Source organism: Delphinapterus leucas, chromosome 10 (genome assembly GCF_059928025.1).
Source record: "Delphinapterus leucas isolate spDelLeu-1000000601 "Yukka" chromosome 10, BTC_Dleu_Yukka2, whole genome shotgun sequence".
NCBI lineage: Eukaryota > Metazoa > Chordata > Mammalia > Artiodactyla > Monodontidae > Delphinapterus > Delphinapterus leucas.
The window spans coordinates 42229557-42248407 of record NC_143138.1 but is presented as its reverse complement, the minus strand read 5'-3'; the positions used below and the strand labels follow the sequence as shown (position 1 = coordinate 42248407).

General features: G+C 36.4%; 1 protein-coding gene across 1 annotated transcript in view; it reads right to left on the bottom strand.

Moving 5' to 3' along the window:
- Positions 1–6163: 6163 nt before the first annotated feature.
- The window catches only part of TINAG (tubulointerstitial nephritis antigen), a 95460-nt gene continuing 82772 nt past the window's right edge, over positions 6164–18851 (bottom strand). Inside the window, exon 11 of the mRNA XM_089918918.1 lies at positions 6164–8289. Within this exon, the coding sequence (XP_089775044.1) occupies positions 8155–8289 (135 nt within the window). The 3' untranslated portion in view covers positions 6164–8154. The remainder of the gene's footprint in view (positions 8290–18851) is intronic.

Here is an 18851-nt window from a genome sequence, read left to right as displayed (position 1 = left end):
TCATACAGAGTGAAGTAAGTCAGAAAGAAAAAGACAAATACCGTATGCTAACACATATATATGGAATTTAAGAAAAAAAAATGTCATGAAGAACCTAGGGGTAAGACAGGAATAAAGACGCAGACCTACAGGAGAACGGACTTGAGGATATGGGGAGGGGAAAGGGTGAGCTTTGACAGGGCGAGAGAGAGTCATGGACATATACACACTAACAAACGTAGTAAGGTAGATAGCCAGTGGGAAGCAGCCGCATGGCACAGGGATATTAGCTCGGTGCTTTGTGACAGCCTGGAGAGGTGGGATAGGGAGAGTAGGAGGGAGGGAGACGCACGAGGGAAGACATATGGGAACATATATATATGTATAACTGATTCACTTTGTTATAAAGCAGAAACTAACACACCATTGTAAAGCAATTATACCCCAATAAAGATGTTAAAAAAATAAATAAATAAATAAAAATAAAAAAGATAAGGAGAAAAAAAAAAAGTCCCTGTGCCCTTTTAAAATTATCTCTTCTGGAACTGCATGTACCACCTACTAAATTAAGTGGAGACTATATACAGCACTTGTCATTATCACTCAATACATAGCAAAGGCTCAATGAATGATGGTTTGATTAATGTGTTAACTTAGTTGAACATGATCCCCAAAGAGTAATAGATATTTAGTAACTTCTCAGAGGTCTTAAAGCTGCTTTACCTGATAATTTAATATTCATAAGGAAGATTGAGTCTTAGTTTTACTGTACAGTTACCCCTTGAACAACATGGGTTTGAACTGCATGGGTCCACTTATACAGGGATTTTCTTCAATAATTACTACATGATCCATGGTTGGTTGCATCCGTGGATGTGGATGTGGAAAGCTGACTGTAAAGTTATACACGGATTTTTTACTTTGTAGAAGTTCAGAGCCCCTAACCACTACATTGTTCAAGAATCAACTGTAATTCACGGGTGTCTTTCAAAACTGTATTAAAATAGAAAAAAAATGTTATTTTTATTACTTCAACTATATCATCATCTTAATTATTCTATAATCCTTTTAAGCACTGTTCATATGCATATCATATGCATATGTAAAATATTCTGACAAATGATCAAAAGGAGGCTTTTTCTACAATGGAGTTACTTCCGTTTTAAATTAATATTTATTTCCAAGGAAAGATATCTCATGCCGTATTAATTCATGAATCAAAAGCATAAATTAGACAGAGTTGGTTAAATGCTAAAGAGATTGCAAATGGCAATTATCAATAGTAACTGCAACAGTAAGAATAAAACTTTCTTCCTTTGCACAAATATCTCTTTACTGGGAACATACCTGTGAATTTAACATGCCAAACACTAAATACTGTAAAGAGAAATACAACATACTACAAAATCAGAAACAGATTTTTAAATACTAAAGTCATTTACAGCTTGCTTGACTTTTCTGCTACTTTATTTTCTTTGTCTCTGTAGGAAACTGGTGGGCTAAGAAAGGAGAGATCTATGGCTAGCAGTTTTTAAAAAGAGAATGTTATCACTTGAAATGAAAAAACTAACACTTAATGGCCTGGGCACAGAGAGTGGCTCTCCCTGGAAACATGGCTTTCATAAGTAAATACATCTGTGAACTAGCCTGTTGTGAATTTTCCAGTGTCAAATGTATATTAGAGACCTAAACACTAAAACATGTTTCTTACAATGCAAAGTACATCAGTGCCACGAGTTACCAAATCACATAGTTGATATATTATGCTATTAAATTATTTATACATTGTATTTGTAAATATACTGAATAGAGATGATCTAAGAGAGTACATGAGAAGTAAAATATAACTGCTCATACAATTGATGCAACTTTTCTCCAGGTTTAACTAATTAGAAAGTGTGTGGGTTTTGTTTTTTTTTTTTTAGCATTTAAGTAATTACAATTATAAAGGGCTAAAGGAAATTATGATTATACTGAGAGGCATCACTTAGAGAGCACAGTACAGAAATACTTAAATTAGAACACCAGAAAACCTCAAAATTAATGACTTAAGGGTTTACTTTAAGAAGTTAGAAAAGAATTCCAGAATAAATACAAAGAAATTAAAAAGAAGATAACAAAGATGAGATCATTAACTCTATAGAAAATAAAGTCACAGAAGAGAGTACCAAAAAACCCAAATCTGTTTCTTTGAAAAGGAAAAGGAAATAGACAAATCTCTGATAAATTTTTTCAAGAAAGAAAAAGAGAGAATGCATATATTAAAGGATAAATAATATTAGGAAGGAAAAGTGAGAAATAAATGCAGATCCAAAAAAATTAAAAGAATGTTAGTAAAAATATAAATAATATAAACCAATATCTTCTAATAATATGGAAACTTATGAAATGGGCAAATATATATATTTTTTTATTGCTTAAATACGCTGCATATATTTTCTCCTCATGTACCTCACCTGTTCATTTTCCTTATTGTGTCAATTGTGTCTTTTGGTGAGCAATGTTCTAAATTTCATGTAGCAAAATTTACCAAACCTATTTATTTCATGGTTAATGCTTCCTCTGTCTTACTATTTATTTCTTCTTGAGTCACTTTGTGTTTTATATATATATTTATCTCATATAATTTATATAATTATATAATATTTAATATATGTATATATAAAAAACACAAAATGACTATACTTACTATTTCATAAAACAGTCATTTGTGAGATAATACATATAGTTGAATCTGCAGATGTGAAACCCGTGGGTAAGGAGCGCCAACTCTCATCATTGAACTATGCTATTTTATACATAAAAGGGACCTGAGTATCTGCGGATTTGGTTATCTGTGGGGACCCCTGGAACAAATCCCCCATGGATATTGAGGGACAACTGTAATAAATATTGAATGGATAATGTGTTATTTAATGAGGATTTTTAGGAGAAAAGGATCTGTGGACACACATGGAACCACTGTATACAACATGTACAGTTGTATACAATGTTGTGTATGTTGTATAAAATGAACCATTATATACAACTGTACATTGTATACAGCTGTACATTGTGTACAACTGTACATGTTTATCCCCACAATGAGTACGTGGCCAGGTGAGTGAGGACTGAGCCAGCCTGGGCTTTGCCAGGTGTTACTACTACTCTAGGACTTCCCAGTGGCCTAACTGTGACCTGGGAGTCTTTAAAATAGTGGATGTAACACAAGATATATCTTAAATTCTGTATAACTGACACTTTTTCTCTTTATAATCTCAGAAGAAACACAGACTTAGCTCGTTTTATAGGGGGTGGATGTTACAGACAGGGGACCAGGGAACAGATGATGGAGGGGCAAGTTGTTTCCAGCCACTCTACTTCTAACTAATGAGGCTCTTTCTGCCAGTTCTCAGGAGAAATTCCACTTTATTGGGTTTACACATCAATGACTTTTTAAACATTTCCTTTGGATATCTTACAAAATGATGTACAATAGTGTTCACAGCTGAAGGTGGAGAAGGTTTTCCTCCCTTCATTCAACCACCCCATTCCTGACAGCGCTGGACTGATTCTCCCTCCTTCATTGGCCACTCTGGGGAGGGAATGTCTGTGTGTCCTTTAGGACTTTCCTTTCTGATACAATGGCACCTGATGGAGTGATGCTTCTCTATCTTGAAACATTTCATAAAATGTAGTTTATGAGATGATACCCACTCTCTTTTTCCTTTTTTTCCTTTTGAATATGGAATCAACCTCCACCCAAAGAAAAATAAATGTCCTAGATCATAATCCTTTTGATAAGCAATCATGGTGAAACAACATACAAAGTCCCTATAAATTACTGTGAAGAAGTGGGAAAAAAATCTTTCCCTACATAGATTATAATACATTCCCTATAAGTCAAAAGAGTTTAACCAATAAAAAGGACATATAATAGCAAGCATTATAGTACATAAGATATAATTAAACAAGGTATTGAGAGCATGAACTAATTGATCATTGAGAAATTATTCCTTTATTCAATCTTAATTTCCAATATCTATATGGAATGAACTAAAAATGTATTTTCTGTTCATCCTATTATTTATTCCTGGCCCTCATCCTATTCTCCTCTGTATCTGGTAAAGGGTGGAAGCTGACCTTGACAGCCTAATTTCATCACCTCCGGTATCAGTTGTCTTTCTGCAGGATCAGCCAATGAGGGGCACTGATGAGAGTTCGGAAAGCTTGAGCAAGGGAGAAGCCTCAGTCTTTCTTTCCCTTCCTCTCTGCTTCAGGTGGCAAATTTGGCCACAACATGTCTTTTCATAACTCCAGCTTCCACCAGACAGTCCAGTCATGCTCCCAGCTACCACCAGGAAAATGGCAGTCCCCAGATCCCAGTAACCCACTTCTTCACTCTGTCCTGTCAGTCTAGGGCTTATGGCAGCTTCCTACTTTTGCTCATCCCTGGACTGACTCAGCATCCTTTATTGCTTTCTCTGCCCCTCCATCACCTATGTAACCAAGTCTTTTCACTATACTCCTCCTGTTGCAAATACTTAGAGACGTTCCCATTTTTTCTGGTTGAATATCAACTAACAAACAATTCCATTTTATGGGTTTAAAGAGAATTTTTGAACATGCATTTTAAAAACCTGGAGAAGGCTTTTTATTGTTTAGGATACAATGAGATGGGACTCAAACATGGTGAAGCAAGAAAGGGCCTGAGCCCTGTCTTCAAGATCTTTCCTACTTCTTTCTTATGTATGTTTCCTAATGACACCTGAAGAAAGAAGCATTGTTCAATGTGCTACATTGGGACTATTTCCCCAGGTTTCCAGGAAAAACTAGACAACAGTAATCAGTTTCAATTAGAACCCATGAAGAGCACATAAATGGCGAATACTTTGGATTGAACAGGAAGAAAACCAGGTCTGTGTGCTCACAGTATCACTCAATCTGAGACATATTGTCTTGGCTAAATTACGTGATCACAAGGACAGTGCTTCCCTCCTGTGCTCTAAACACAAAATAATAAGACTTCAGATATGCAAGCGAAGACTGGAATGCTAAAGACATATGGACCAAATGTGTCATCCTTCCCATTGCTCAGTTCAGGCCGAGGTGAGTAGAGCACACCTGCAGGCCAAGAGAAGCCACAGTGTAGGGGGACACTGTCTAGTCATCTGTCAAATCCATTCTACAAATAGCCACTCAGTCCCCAGTGTGGGCGAAGGAAGACGCCAATCACTATTTTTTGAAGGTCAACTCAGGACCTTTAGATAAGAAATAGAACCAAACATGCTCTTTAAAGTTGTAAAAATGAGAAAAATCTGATTATTATATCTTATTAGAAGATAATGAATACATATGCTCTATAGTAGGTCCTGTACTACACAGTAGTCCTTGTTGTTTATCTATTTTATATATGGTAGTGTGTATCAGTTAAGCCCAAACTCCCAATTTATCCCTCCTCTCCTTTGCCCTTTGATAACCATAAGTTTGTTTTCTATGCCTGTGAGTCTGTTTCTGTTTTTTAAATAAGTTTATTTGTATCATTTTTCAGACTCCACATATGAGTGATAACATATGATATTTGTCTTTCTCTGTCTGATTTACTTCACTTAGTATGATAATCTCTAGGTCTATCCATGTTGCTGAAAATGGCATTATTTCTTTTATTCGGGCTGAGTAATATTCCAGTGTGCATGTGTGTGTGTGTGTGTGTGTGTGTGTGTGTGTGTGTATACACACACTGGATCTTCTTTATCCATTCATCTGTCAGTGGACATTTAGGTTGCTTCCATGTCTTGGCTATTGTGAATACTGCCGCTATGAACATTGGGATGCATTTATCTTTTCAAATTAAGAGTTTTCTCCAGATCTATGCCTAGGATATGATTGCTGGATCATATGATAGCTCTGTTTTTAGTTTTTAAGTAACCTCCATACTGTTTTCCATAGTGGCTGCAAAAGTAGGAAATTTTAAAACAGCAGAATCTGGGCCTACAGTCTAGACCCACAAGCCACAGTGTGAAAATTCATTCCAACAATTTTCGTCCATTTACATACTGAATCAACTTAATCCCATTAAGTATTTTTAAAAGCAATGTTAGCCATCTGGCATTTTTATGCATTAGCACTTATTACTTCTTCAGTCTTCAGCATCTGAAGAATGTTTTAAAAGTGTAGGGCTTCCCTGGCGGCGCAGTGGTTGAGAGTCTGCCTGCCGATGCAGGGGACGCGGGTTCGTGCCCCAGTCCGGGAAGATCCCACATGCCACGGAGCAGCTGGGCCCATAATCCATGGCTGCTGGGCCTGCGTGTCTGGAGCCTGTGCTCCGCAACAGGGGAGGCCACGGTGGTAAGAGGCCAGCATATCGCAAAAAAAAAAAAAGAAAAGAAAAAAGTGCCTTAATACCTGTAGCAAAGACACTGCTGGTGCCCTCCCCACATCGCCTCACCTGTGCCATTTCAGTGGCCATCAACCTCACATCCAGCTACTGGAACCTGCTTTTCTTTGTCTATGGATTTTTTCTTGACACTGGAACCTGTTTCTTACACCCTTGTGCCAGGTAAGAACAGCCAGGAAATTCATGGCCCCAGGAGCAGCCCTCAACCAATAAGCTTCCTTCTTTGGTGGCATTTATCTGAGGGATGATATGGAGAGTCCCTAGTACATAAGAACTAGTTGCCTGATGCTTTGCTTGGTAATGTGCCTTTCATTGTCTGCCTTTGCTGCCCTGAATCACTGCCCTACTCCCTTCTCAGTGTTCCCTTCACCGCCAAAACCAACTAGTATTTACACTCAAAACCTTGTCTCAGGGAATCCAAACAGACAAACCCAAATTATGTCTCAATCCTCTGGGGACACATCAGCCAACCACAGCAAGGTGAATTAGACTCATGTATAGTTTCTAGGAGAGAAGTAAGTGAATATATACTTCTTCTGATAAAGCTGCAGTGATTACTGGAGAAAACAATCATTAAGGAAACACTTTACCTTTCTGTGCTCTATTTTCTCACAATTTCAGCACATCTGGCTTATCTAACCAGGGTACCTTTGGGCACAACCCCATTAAAAAAAGCCCTACCCTGGAAATCCAGATAATAGAGGGCCCAGAAACAAAGGCTATGGATATTTCACCATTGTCATTATAATCCACCATGCTCACTAACAGATTAGCTTTGCTTCTTCATTTATTAGTTTGCCATTTAAGATGCCAGTGAATTATTAAAAGATTGTATCCTTTCCCAACCAGGATGATGATAGTATTTTTGTTTCTCTGACTATAGAGAACTAAAATTAAAATTAGTTGCAAATTAGTGCCAATTTAGCTTACTTTTCAGCATCTCAAGCAGTGAACTGTGAAATGGTTGTGATAAAAGTGTGTTTATTCTTTCTGAGTCATGGCATCATGTTGCTGTTTGGAGGAGGTAAATGTGTGATCTTTCCAGATACAGTTTTGCAGCTCATTTTAATAGACTTTACACAAAGGGCACTGGCTTCCAAAAACAGGAGTATGTGTGTATATCAGGACGGTACTTGCATCCAGCATCAGCCCCTAAGTCTTTTCATTACCTATCATCTTCCCCACCTCACAAGCCATTACACAGTAAGGTAAAGAGTAGCTCTTTCCTGTGAGAGTGAGTCACCTTTTGAGTTCAGATTGCGAGTTCAGCTTAGACAAATGAAAAGAACCAAAATGTGAGCTTACTGAGGGAAACAATCTATTTCCATCTCTTTCTGGCAAAACATAAGCAAGGTCTGAATTAAGAAGGCATTATTGGGTTGAAAAAAATCGTAACAATGGTAAATTGGTGTTTTCGGTGCTTTTTTTCAGTTCTCATTGGTCAAAGAGAGAGAAACCAGATCACATCTACAAACAAATGCTGTGAATGTTTAGAACAAGTGCCATCACACTGTTAAATGATAAAAGTCAAAAAGAACATTGTCAGGAGAGGGAAATAAAGACTGCCAGGGAACTCGAAATGTATTTGAAGCCACTCTCCATGCTCTGTTAGTGTTTTTACATACTCGGTAATATAAAGGAAGCAGGAGCTTAGAGCCCAGGGTGAAACAAGAAAACAAGCACGTTATACTAACAAGGCCAAGAGGCAGAGATTCCACTGTCACAGAGAACGTCACGCTGCTTAATTTCAACTTAAAGGGTGACTTGAATGCCTGGCCTTATGGAAATTTAGTGCTTTGTTATGGTTCATCTGAACTTGTCAGTTGGCCCCAAGCTGCGATAATCAACTTTTCAATGTCAGACTCATTTACTCCTCGAAGAATCCTGAAATAGCCATTCTCTCCCCAGGACTTTCCCCAGGAATTGGCAGCAATCTGCAGAAAAAAAAAAAACAAAACTGAATAATACTTGTATATTTTTTAATCCAACCTGTAAAGTTACAGGGAACTCTTATGTAGCTTTATATGCTTTTGACTTATTATAGATTGTGATTATTAAGAACCTACACATTTTGAAAAGAAGAACAAAACAATTATATTATTCATTAATTACATTAATATGCATATATACTCATGTTCATGATAACCAGAATTGATGAATTCCCCCAGAGTACAATAATAACATATGAGACTTTGAAATGCCACATCAGAAAATGACACACACTGCAGTTACAGAGTGTCTATTATGTGACTGGCCCTGTGCTAAGCACGGGAGGAACCATGATAAAAAATATCCTGTGTTCAGGGAGCTTATGGTCTAATGAAGAATGGTCAACATAAGGCAAGTACTAAGGTAGATATATGCACATGGAGAGGCATCTCACTTATCTGAATGGTTCAGGGAAGTTGTCATGAAGTACCACATGTGGTACATGTGATACATGTACCACATGTGATACATATTAAAGCCTAGGAGTAAATTAACCAGATTAAAAAAATTGAGGAAGGGAGATTCAGGTAAACAGTAAAAACATAAATATCAAAGCATAAAGCAGCATGAAGCAGAGAAATGAAGCAACAAAATTGTTATCATTAGATCATAAAACAGAAGCAGGTTGGTAGTTTATGATGCTAGAAGGGGAGGAGAGGAAATCCATACTGAGAAAATAATGGTGAAAATGATGACAAGTTGTTGAGTTACTTCCAGCAGGAGTGCAGGTGGACAAATTTTTATTTTGATTACATTATTCTGTATGAACTGAGATGGATGAATTTAAAAGGGTAGGGAAAAAAACCCACAGGGATGTAAACAGCTCTTTGCAGGAAACCGTCCTCAGCAGGAAACCCCTTTTCTTGTCACTTTAGCAAAGCTATATTTTAACTAAACTTAAACAGTCCACTCCATGCTCTGCTCGTCTCTGACCCAAGCACAGTTTTCAAATCTTTTGGTCACACACTACCTTGCCTAATCTGTTGGTTCTTCCCATAGATCAAAGAAGTAGAAATGAAGAATAAATAACAGATGACCAGATCTCTTCCCTAGCTTCCCCTTCAGTGATCTCCAGAACAAACTGTGTGAACAAGACAGAAACTAAAGAAAGATCACAAAAGTGGACAAGCCTGCAGGCAGTAGGGGATGGCAAGGACTCTGACCCCCTATCCCAATGATTAACTGAGATTACTTCCCCTTTTCCCTTTAAAACTTTCATGGCCAAGAAGAATCTTTGGAGTTGGTTTTTGGGGGACACAAGTCTGCCTTCTCCCCAGGTTTCTGACTTTCTGATTAAAAGCAATTTTCCCTTCCACCTTTATTTCTGGACTCTCAGTTCTGTTGCATTAATCTATTTGTCTGTTTTTATGCCAGTATCATACTGTTTTGATCACTATACATTTATAGTATAACTTGAAATCAGGAAATGTGATACTCCTTGCTTTGTTTTTCTTTCAAAGGACTGCTTTGGCTACTTGGGGTCTTTTTTGTTTCCATATAAATTTTAGGATTCTTTTTTTCAATTTCTGTAAAAAATGCCATAGGAATCTTGATAGGGATTGCATTGAAGATATAGATGTTTTCAGTAGTATTGAAATTTTAACAATATTAATTCTCCCCCTTCATGAACACAGGATACCTTTTCATTTATTTGTGACATTTTTGATATCTTTCAATGTCTTATAGTTTTCAGAGTAGAGATCTTTCACCTCCTTGGTTAAGTTTATTCCAAAGTTTTTTCTTTTTTTTTTTTTGATGCTATTGTACATGGGATTGTTTGTTTTCTTTATTTCTTTTTCAGATAATCTGTTACTAGTGTCTAAAAAGGCTACTGATTTTTGTATTTTAGTTTTGTTATCCTGTAATTTTACTGAATTAATTGATTTGATCTAACAACTTTTGGGTGAAGTCTTTAGGATTTTCCAAACAGGTATACCTTGGAGATTTTGCAGGTTCAGTTCCAGAACACTGTAATAAAATGAATAGCGCAATAAAGTGAGTCACATAAATTTTTTGGTTTCCCAGTGCATATAAAAGTTATGTTTACACTATACTGTAGTCTTTTAAGTGTACAATAGCATTACATCTAAAAAAAATGTGCATACTTTAATTAAGAATACTTTATAGTTAAAAAATGCCTACCATCATCTGATTATTTAGCAAGTTGAAATATTTTTGCTGGTAGAAGGTTTAAAATATTGCAAGAATTACCAAAATGTGACGCAGAGACACAAAGTGAGCAAATGCTTTTGGAAAAATGGTGCCAATAGACTACTCAATATGGCCTATTGCCACAGATCTTCAATTTCTACAACAAAACAAAACAAAAAAAACAATATTTGTAAAGTGCAATAAAGTGAAGTGCAATGAAACATGGTATGCCTATATAAACTGCAAATAGAGACAGTTTTACTTCTTCCTTTCCAATTCTGATGGTTTTTATTTCTTTTTCTTGCCAGAGGGCTCTGGAAAGGACATCCAGTACTATGTTGAATAGGAGTGGTGAGAATGGGCACCATTTTCTTATTTCTCATCTTAGAGGAAAAGCTTTCAACTTTTCACCATTAAGTATAATGTTATCTATGAGGTACATTCCTTCTATACTTGTTAAGAGTTTTTTATCATTAACAAATGTAGAATCTTGTCAGATGTTTTTTCTGAATCTATTAAAATTACTATATAATTTTTTCTTTCATTCTATTAATGTGATGTTTCACATTAATTGGTTCATGTGTGTTGAACCATCCTTGCATACCAGGTATAAATCACATGTGATCATGGTGAATGATTCTTTTAATGTGCTGCTAAATCAAATTTGCTGGCAATAAAATGCTGTCTTTTTTTTTTTTTTTTTTTTTTTGGTATGCGGGCCTCTCACTGTTGGGGCCTCTCCCGTTGCGGAGCACAGGCTCCAGACGGGCAGGCTCAGTGGCCATGGCTCACGGGCCCAGCCGCTCCATGGCATGTGGGATCTTCCCAGACTGGGGCACGAACCCACATCCACTGCATTGGCAGGCAGATTCTCAACCACTGTGCCACCAGGGAAACCCTAAAATGCTGTCTTAATTACTGTAGATTTATATAGTCTTGAAACCTGGTAGTGTACATCCTCCAACTTTGTTCTTCTTTACTGTGACTATCTTGGGTACTCTAGGTCTTGTGCATTTCCATTTAAAGTTTAGAATCATCTTTTCAGTATAATCCTCTCTCCCCCTCCAAAAAAAAAAAAAAATGTCTGCTGGGACATAGATTAGGATGTTACAAAATTAATAGATCAATTTGGGAAAGTTAATCTAGAGACTTCAAGTCATCAATATGGTATAATTCTCCTTTTAGCTAGGTCTTCTTTAATTTCTCGTAACACTAAAAATCTTGCACATTTTTCATTGACATATTCCCTAGGTTTTTATTTATTTATTTTTGGCTGCATTGGGTCTTCGTTGCTGCGCACGGGCTTTTCTCTAGTTGCATCATGTGGGGGCTACTCTTCGTTGTGGTCCACGGGCTTCTTATTGTGGTGGCTTCTCTTGTTGTGGAGCATGGGCTCTAGGCACACAGGCTTCAGTAGTTGTGGCATGAGGGCTCAGTAGTTGTGGCTCGTGGGCTCTAGAGTGCAGGCTCAGTAGTTGTGGTGCATGGGCTTAGTTGCTCCACGGCATGTGGAATCTTCCCAGACCAGGGCTCGAACCCATGTCCGCTGCATTGGCAGGTGGATTCTCAAGCACTGCACCACGAGGGAAGTACTTCCTAGGTTTTTAACTAGTTACATCATTTTTTTTTTTGTATTAGGACTTTAATTGGGCAAAAAGGTTATTTTCTTCACAATGGTTACATTAATAAAAGGCTTTAAGCTGAAATTAGTCATTAAGCCTAAGTCACTTGTATTTTCAAAAAACCAAGAAACAAATATAGACCAAAAATAATTACTTTCTCTTCAAAATATTTATAAAACTGGAAAGACTATCATACACAGAAAATTCTAATACTTCAAAGTAAAGCTATGTTTTCCCTGGAAACTTGCTAAATTTTTCCTCAAAGATGTAAGCAGGAGTGCAGTATAGTAGAAACTGGACAGAGGACAGTCGCAGCTTATGCCCCTAACTAGATATTTCCTATACTTTGTCTAAGCCATCCAATTTTTGGTACTGTGCTACAGCAGCCCTAGCAAACTGATACATTTCTGTATTCCCTAAGGTTCATTTTTGATGTTGCCTACTAAATATCCCAGTAATATTCTTTAAAAAGAATAACTCAGTATAACTCTTTAAAAAGCCAGACCATGACCTAGAGACTCTGTTCAGCTTATCTCCTCCCAGCTTATCTCCTCCTCTCTATTAAATTAAACCTTCATTTAATAGAGACAGCACTTCACTTTCCTTTCATAAATAGTTCTGTAATTTGTTCTCAGTTTTTCAAAAATAAAAAATATATTGTTGGGGGACTTCCCTGGCAGTCCAGTGGTTAAGACTCTGCACTTCCACTGCAGGGGGCAGGGGTTCGATCCCTGTTGGGCAACTACGATCCCATGTGGTGCACAGTGTAACCAAAAAAAAAAATCTGGGAACTAAAAGAGCTAATCAAAGTCCCAGAAGGCAAGAGGGAGAGGTAATATGAAAGAGAGTTTGAGAGACATAGAGGATAATACGAGAAGGACAATCACCTATTTAATAGAAAGGTCCAAAAGTAAAGGAAGGAAAGATGGTATATTCAGCTATAATAACTGAGACCTTTATAGTAGTCATCAATACTGTGAATCCTCAGAATTGGAACACAAAAAGCCCCAATTCTTACACAAAATTTAACACTACAGATGTTACAGCAATATAATCAGAATTATTTTGGTAATGTCAGGTCTACTTTCAGATCAGAAATTTCCTGAAGAGTAATATCTCTCTCTCCTGGAATTTTAATTTCTGTAAGTAAAGACAGCAAGGTGTTTCTCTCACTGCTATAGCTATAAGTAGAAATAATTATGAACTAGATGCAATACATGTAAGAAAAGGCAATAAGTTCATTATGAATTACAGTAATTATGACCCTTAGTAAAATGACATATCCCATCCAAAGAATTTCACACAATTCTACATTCCACATATATGTGTTAATATAAGATATTTATTTTTCTCTTTCTGACTTACTTCACTCTGTATGACAGTCTCTAGATGCATCCACGTCTCTACAAATGACCCAATTTTGTTCCTTTTTAAGGCAGAGTAATATTCCATTGTATATATGTACCACATCTTCTTTATCCATTCATCTGTGAATGAGCATCTAGGTTGCTTCCATGACCTGGCTATTGTAAATAGTGCTACAATGAACACTGGGGTGCATGTGTCTTTTTGAACTATGGTTTTCTTTGGGTCATGTGGTAATTCTATTTTTAGTTTTTTAAGGAATCTCCATACTGTTCTCCATAGTGGCTGTATCAATTTACATTCCCACCAACAGTGCAAGAGGGTTCCCTTTTCTCCACACCCTCTCCAGCATTTGTTGTTTGTAGATTTTCTAATGATGCCCATTCTAACTGGTGTGAGGTGATACCTCATTGTAATTTTGATTTGCATTTCTCTGATAATTAGTGATGTTGAGCAGCGTTTCATGTGCTTCTTGGCCATGTGAATGTCTTCTTTGGAGAAATGTCTGTTTAGCTCTTCTGCCCATTTTTGGATTGGGTTGTTTGTTTTTTTTAATATTGAGCTGCATGTGCTGTTTATATATTTTGGGTATTAATCCTTTGTCCATTGATTCGTTTGCAAATATTTTCTCCCATTCTGAGGGTTGTCTTTTGGTCTTGTTTATGGTTTCCTTTACTGTGCAAAATCTTTGAAGTTTCATTAGGTCCCATTTGTTTATTTTTGTTTTTATTTCCATTACTCTAGGAGGTGGATCAAAAAATATCTTGCTGTGATTTATGTCAAAGAGCATTCTTCTTATGTTTTCTGCTAAGAGTTTTACAGTGCCCAGTCTTACATCTAGGTCTCTAATCCATTTTCAGTTTATTTTTGTGTATTGTGTTAGGGAGTGTTCTAATTTCATTCTTTCACATGTAGCTGTCCAGTTTTCCCAGCACCACTTATTGAAGAGACTGTCTTTTCTCCATTGTATATCCTTGCCTCTTTTGTAATAGATTAGTTGACCATAGGTGCGTGGGTTTATCTCTGGATTTTCTATCCTGTTCCATTGATCTATATTTCTGTTTTTGTGCCAGTACCATACTGTCTTGATTACTATAGCTTTGTAGTATAGTCTGAAGTCAGGGAGTCTGATTCCTCCAACTCCATTTTTTTCCCTAAAGACTGCTTTGGCTATTTGGGGTCTTTTGTGTCTCCATACAAATTTTAAGATTTTTTGTTCTAGTTCTGTAAAAAATGCCACTGGTAATTTGATAGGGATTGTATTGAATCTGTAGATTGCTTTGGGTAGTATAGTCATTTTCACGATATTGATTCTTCTAACGCAAGAACATGGTATATCTCTCCATCTGTTTGTATCATCTTTAATTTCTTTCATCAGTGTCTTATAGTTTTCTGCATACAGGTCTTTTGTCTCCCTAGGTAGGTTTATTCCTAGGTATTTTATTCTTTCTGTTGCAATGGTAAATGGGAATGTTTCCTTAATTTCTCTTTCAGAGTTTTCATCATTAGTGTATAGGATTTCAAGAGATTTCTGTGCATTAATTTTGTATCCTGCAAATTTGCCAAATTCATTGATTAGCTCTAGTAGTTTTCTGGTGGTATCTTTAGGATCCTCTATGTATAGTATCATGTCATCTGCAAATACTGACAGATTTACTTCTTCTTTTCCAATTTGTATTCTTTTTATTTCTTTTTCTTCTCTGATTGCTGTGGCTAGGACTTCCAAAACTGTGTTGAATAACAGCGGTGAGACTGGACATTCTTGCCTTGTTCCTGATCTTAGAGGAAATGCTTTCAGTTTTTCACCATTGAGAATGATGTTTGCTGTGGGTTTGTCATATATGGCCTTTATTATGTTGAAGTAGTTTCCCTCTATGCCCACTTTCTGGAGGGTTTTTATCATAAATGGGTGTTGAACTTTGTCAGAAGCTTTTTCTGCATCTATTGAGATGATCATATGGTTTTTATTCTTTAATTTGTTCATATGGTGTATCACACTGATTGATTTGAATATATTGAAGAATTCTTGCATCTCTGGGATAAATCTCACTTGATCATGGTGTATGATCCTTTTAATGTGTTGTTGGAGTCTGTTTGCTAGTATTTTTTTGAGGATTTTTGCATCTATATTCATCAGTGACATTGGTCTGTAATTATCTTTTTTTATAGTATCTTTGTCTGGTTTTGGTATCAGGGTGATGGTGGCCTTATAGAATGAGTTTGGGAGTTTTCCTTCTTCTGCAATTTTTTGGAAGAGTGTGAGAAGGATGGGTGTTAGCTCTTCTCTGAATGTTTAATATAATTCACCTGTGAAGCCATCTGGTCCTAGACTTTTATTTGTTGGAAGATTTTTAATCACAGTTTCAGTTTCATTACTTGTGATTGATCTGTTCATATTTTCTATTTCTTCCTGGTTCAGTCTTGGAAAGTTATACCTTTCTAAGAATTTGTCAGTTTCTTCCAGGTTGTCCATTTTATTGGCATAGAGTTGCTTGTAGTAGTCTCTTAGGATGCTTTGTATTTTTGTCGTGTCTGTTGTAACTTCTCTTTTTCATTTCTAATTTTATTGATTTTGGTCCTCTCCCTCTTTTTCTTGATGAGTCTGCCTAATAATGGTTTATCAATTTTGTTTATCTTCTCAAAGAACCAGCTTTTAGTTTTATTGATCTTTGCTATTGTTTTCTTTGTTTCTATTTCATTTGTTTCTGCTCTGATCTTTATGATTTCTTTCCTTCTGCTAACTTTGGATTCTGTTTGTTCGTCTTTCTCTAGATCCTTTAGGTGTAACGTTAGATTGTTTATTTGAGATTTTTCTTGTTTCTTGAGGCAGGCTTGTCTAGCTGTAAGCTTCCCTCTTAGAACTGCTTTTGCTGCATCCCATAGGTTTTGGATTGCTGTGTTTCCATTGTCATTTGCCTCTAGGTATTTTTCGATTTCCTCTTTGATTTCTTCAGTGATTTCTTGGCTCTTTAGTAACGTATTCTTTAGCCTCCATGTGTTTGAGTTTTTTACATTTTTTTCCCCTGTAATTGATTTCTAATCTCATAGCATTGTTGTCAGAAAAGATGCTTGATATGATTTCAATTTTCTTCAATTTATTGAGGCTTGACTTGTGACACAAGGTGTGATCTATCCTGGAGAATGTTCTGTGTGCACTTGAGAAGAAAGTGTAACCTGCTATTTTTGGATGGAATGTCCTATAAATATCAATTAAATCCATCTGGTCTATTGTGTCATTTAAAGCTTGTGTTTCCTTATTAATTGTCTGGATGATCTGTCCATTGTGTAAATTAGGTGTTAAAGTCCCCCACTCTTCTTGTGTTTTGTCGATTTCCTCTTTTAGAGCTGTTAGCAGTTGCCTTATGTATTGAGGCTCTCCTATGTTGGGTGCATATATATTTATAATTTTTATATCTTCTTCTTGGATTGATCCCTTGATCATTATGTAGTGTCCTTTCTTGTCTCTTGTACCATTCTTTATTTTAAAGTCTATTTTATCTGATATGAGTATTTCTACTCTAGCTTTCTTTTGATTTCCATTTGCATGGAATATCTTTTTCCATCCCCATACCTTCAGTCTCTGTGTGTCCTTAGGTCTGAAGTGGGCTTCTTGTAGACAGCATATATATAGGTCTTGTTTTTGTATCCATTCAGCGAGTCTGTGTCTTTTGGTTGGAGAATTTAATCCATTTACATTTAAGGTAATTTTCCATATGTATGTTCCTATTCCCATTTTCTTAATTGTTTTGGGTTTGTTTTTGTAGGTCTTTTTCTTCTGTTGTGTGTCCCACTTAGAGAAGTTCCTTTATCATTTGCTGTAGAGCTGGTTTGGTGGTGCTGAATTCTCTTAGCTTTTGCTTGTCTGTAAAGCTTTTGATTTCTCCATCGAATCTGAATGAGATCCTTGCCGGGCAGAGTAATCCTGGTTGTAGGTTCTTCTCTTTCATCACTTTAAATATGTCATGCCACTCCCTTCTGGCTTGTAGAGTTTCTGCTGAGAAATCAGCTGTTAACCTTACGGGAGTTCCCTTGTATGTTATTTGTCGTTTTTCCCTTGCTGCTTTCAATAATTTTTCTTTGCCTTTAATTTTTGTCAATTTGATTACTATGTGTCTCAGCATGTTTCTCCTTGGGTTTATCCTGTATGGGACTTGCTGCACTTCCTGGACTTGGGTGGCTATTTCCTTTCCCATGTTAGGGAAGTTTTCAACCATAATCTCTTCAAATATTTTCTCAGGTCCTTTCTCTCTCTCTTCTCCTTCTGGGACCCCTGTAATGCAAATGTTGTTATGTTTAATGTTGTCCCAGAGGTCCTTAGGCTGTCTTCATTTCTTTTCATTCTTTTTCTTTATTCTGTTCCACAGCAGTGAATTCCAACATTCTCTCTTCCAGGTCACTTATCCGTTCTGCCTGAGTTATTCTGCAACTGATTCCTTCTAGTGTATTTTTCATTTCAGTCATTGTATTGTTCATCTCTGTTTGTTTGTTCTTTAATTCTTCTAGGTCCTTGTTAAACAGTTCTTGCATCTTCTTGATCTTTGTCTCTATTCTTTTCCCGAGGTCCTGGATCATCTTCACTACCATTATTCTGAATTATTTTTCTGAAACATTTCCTATATCCATTTCATTTAGTTGTTTTTATGGGGTTTTATCTTGTTCCTTCATCTGGCACATAGCCCTCTGCCTCTACATCTTTTCTATCTTTATGTGAATGTGGTTTTTGTTCCACAGGCTGCAGGATTGTATTCTTCTTGCTTCTGTTGTCTGCCCTCTGGTGGATGAGGCTATCTAAGAGGCTTGTTGAAGTTTCCTGATGGGAGGGACTGGTCTGGTTACATCATTTTAGGTCATGTTTATTTTTAATTTCCCATTGTTTCTTGTTACTATATAGAACTATAATTTGTTTCTTATATTTTTCTAATATCAAGAAAGCTTGTTAAATATGCTTACTGTTTCTAATAGTTTATTTATATATATATATATTTTTTGATTTTCCATATTCATAATCATGTCATCTGCAAATAACATCAGTTATATTTCTTTCCACACCCCCCTTTATTTTTTGTTTGTTTGTTTGTTTTACTGCACTAGGTGGAACCTTAAGTAAAATTTTGATAAAAATGTCGACAATGAATGTTTTATTTTTCAGTAATAAGGGAAAAGCATTCAGTATTTTACCATTAATTATGATGTTAGCTATAGGGTTTTTGTGGATAAAGTTTATAAGGTGAAGGAAGGCATGTTCTACTCCCAATTTTCAGAGGTTTTAGATCATAAATGACTTCTTTGGTCAGCAGAATTCTAAAATGACCCCCAAATTCCTCCTCCCTGGTGTATTTTCCCCATATAATCCTTTCCATTTGAGTGTG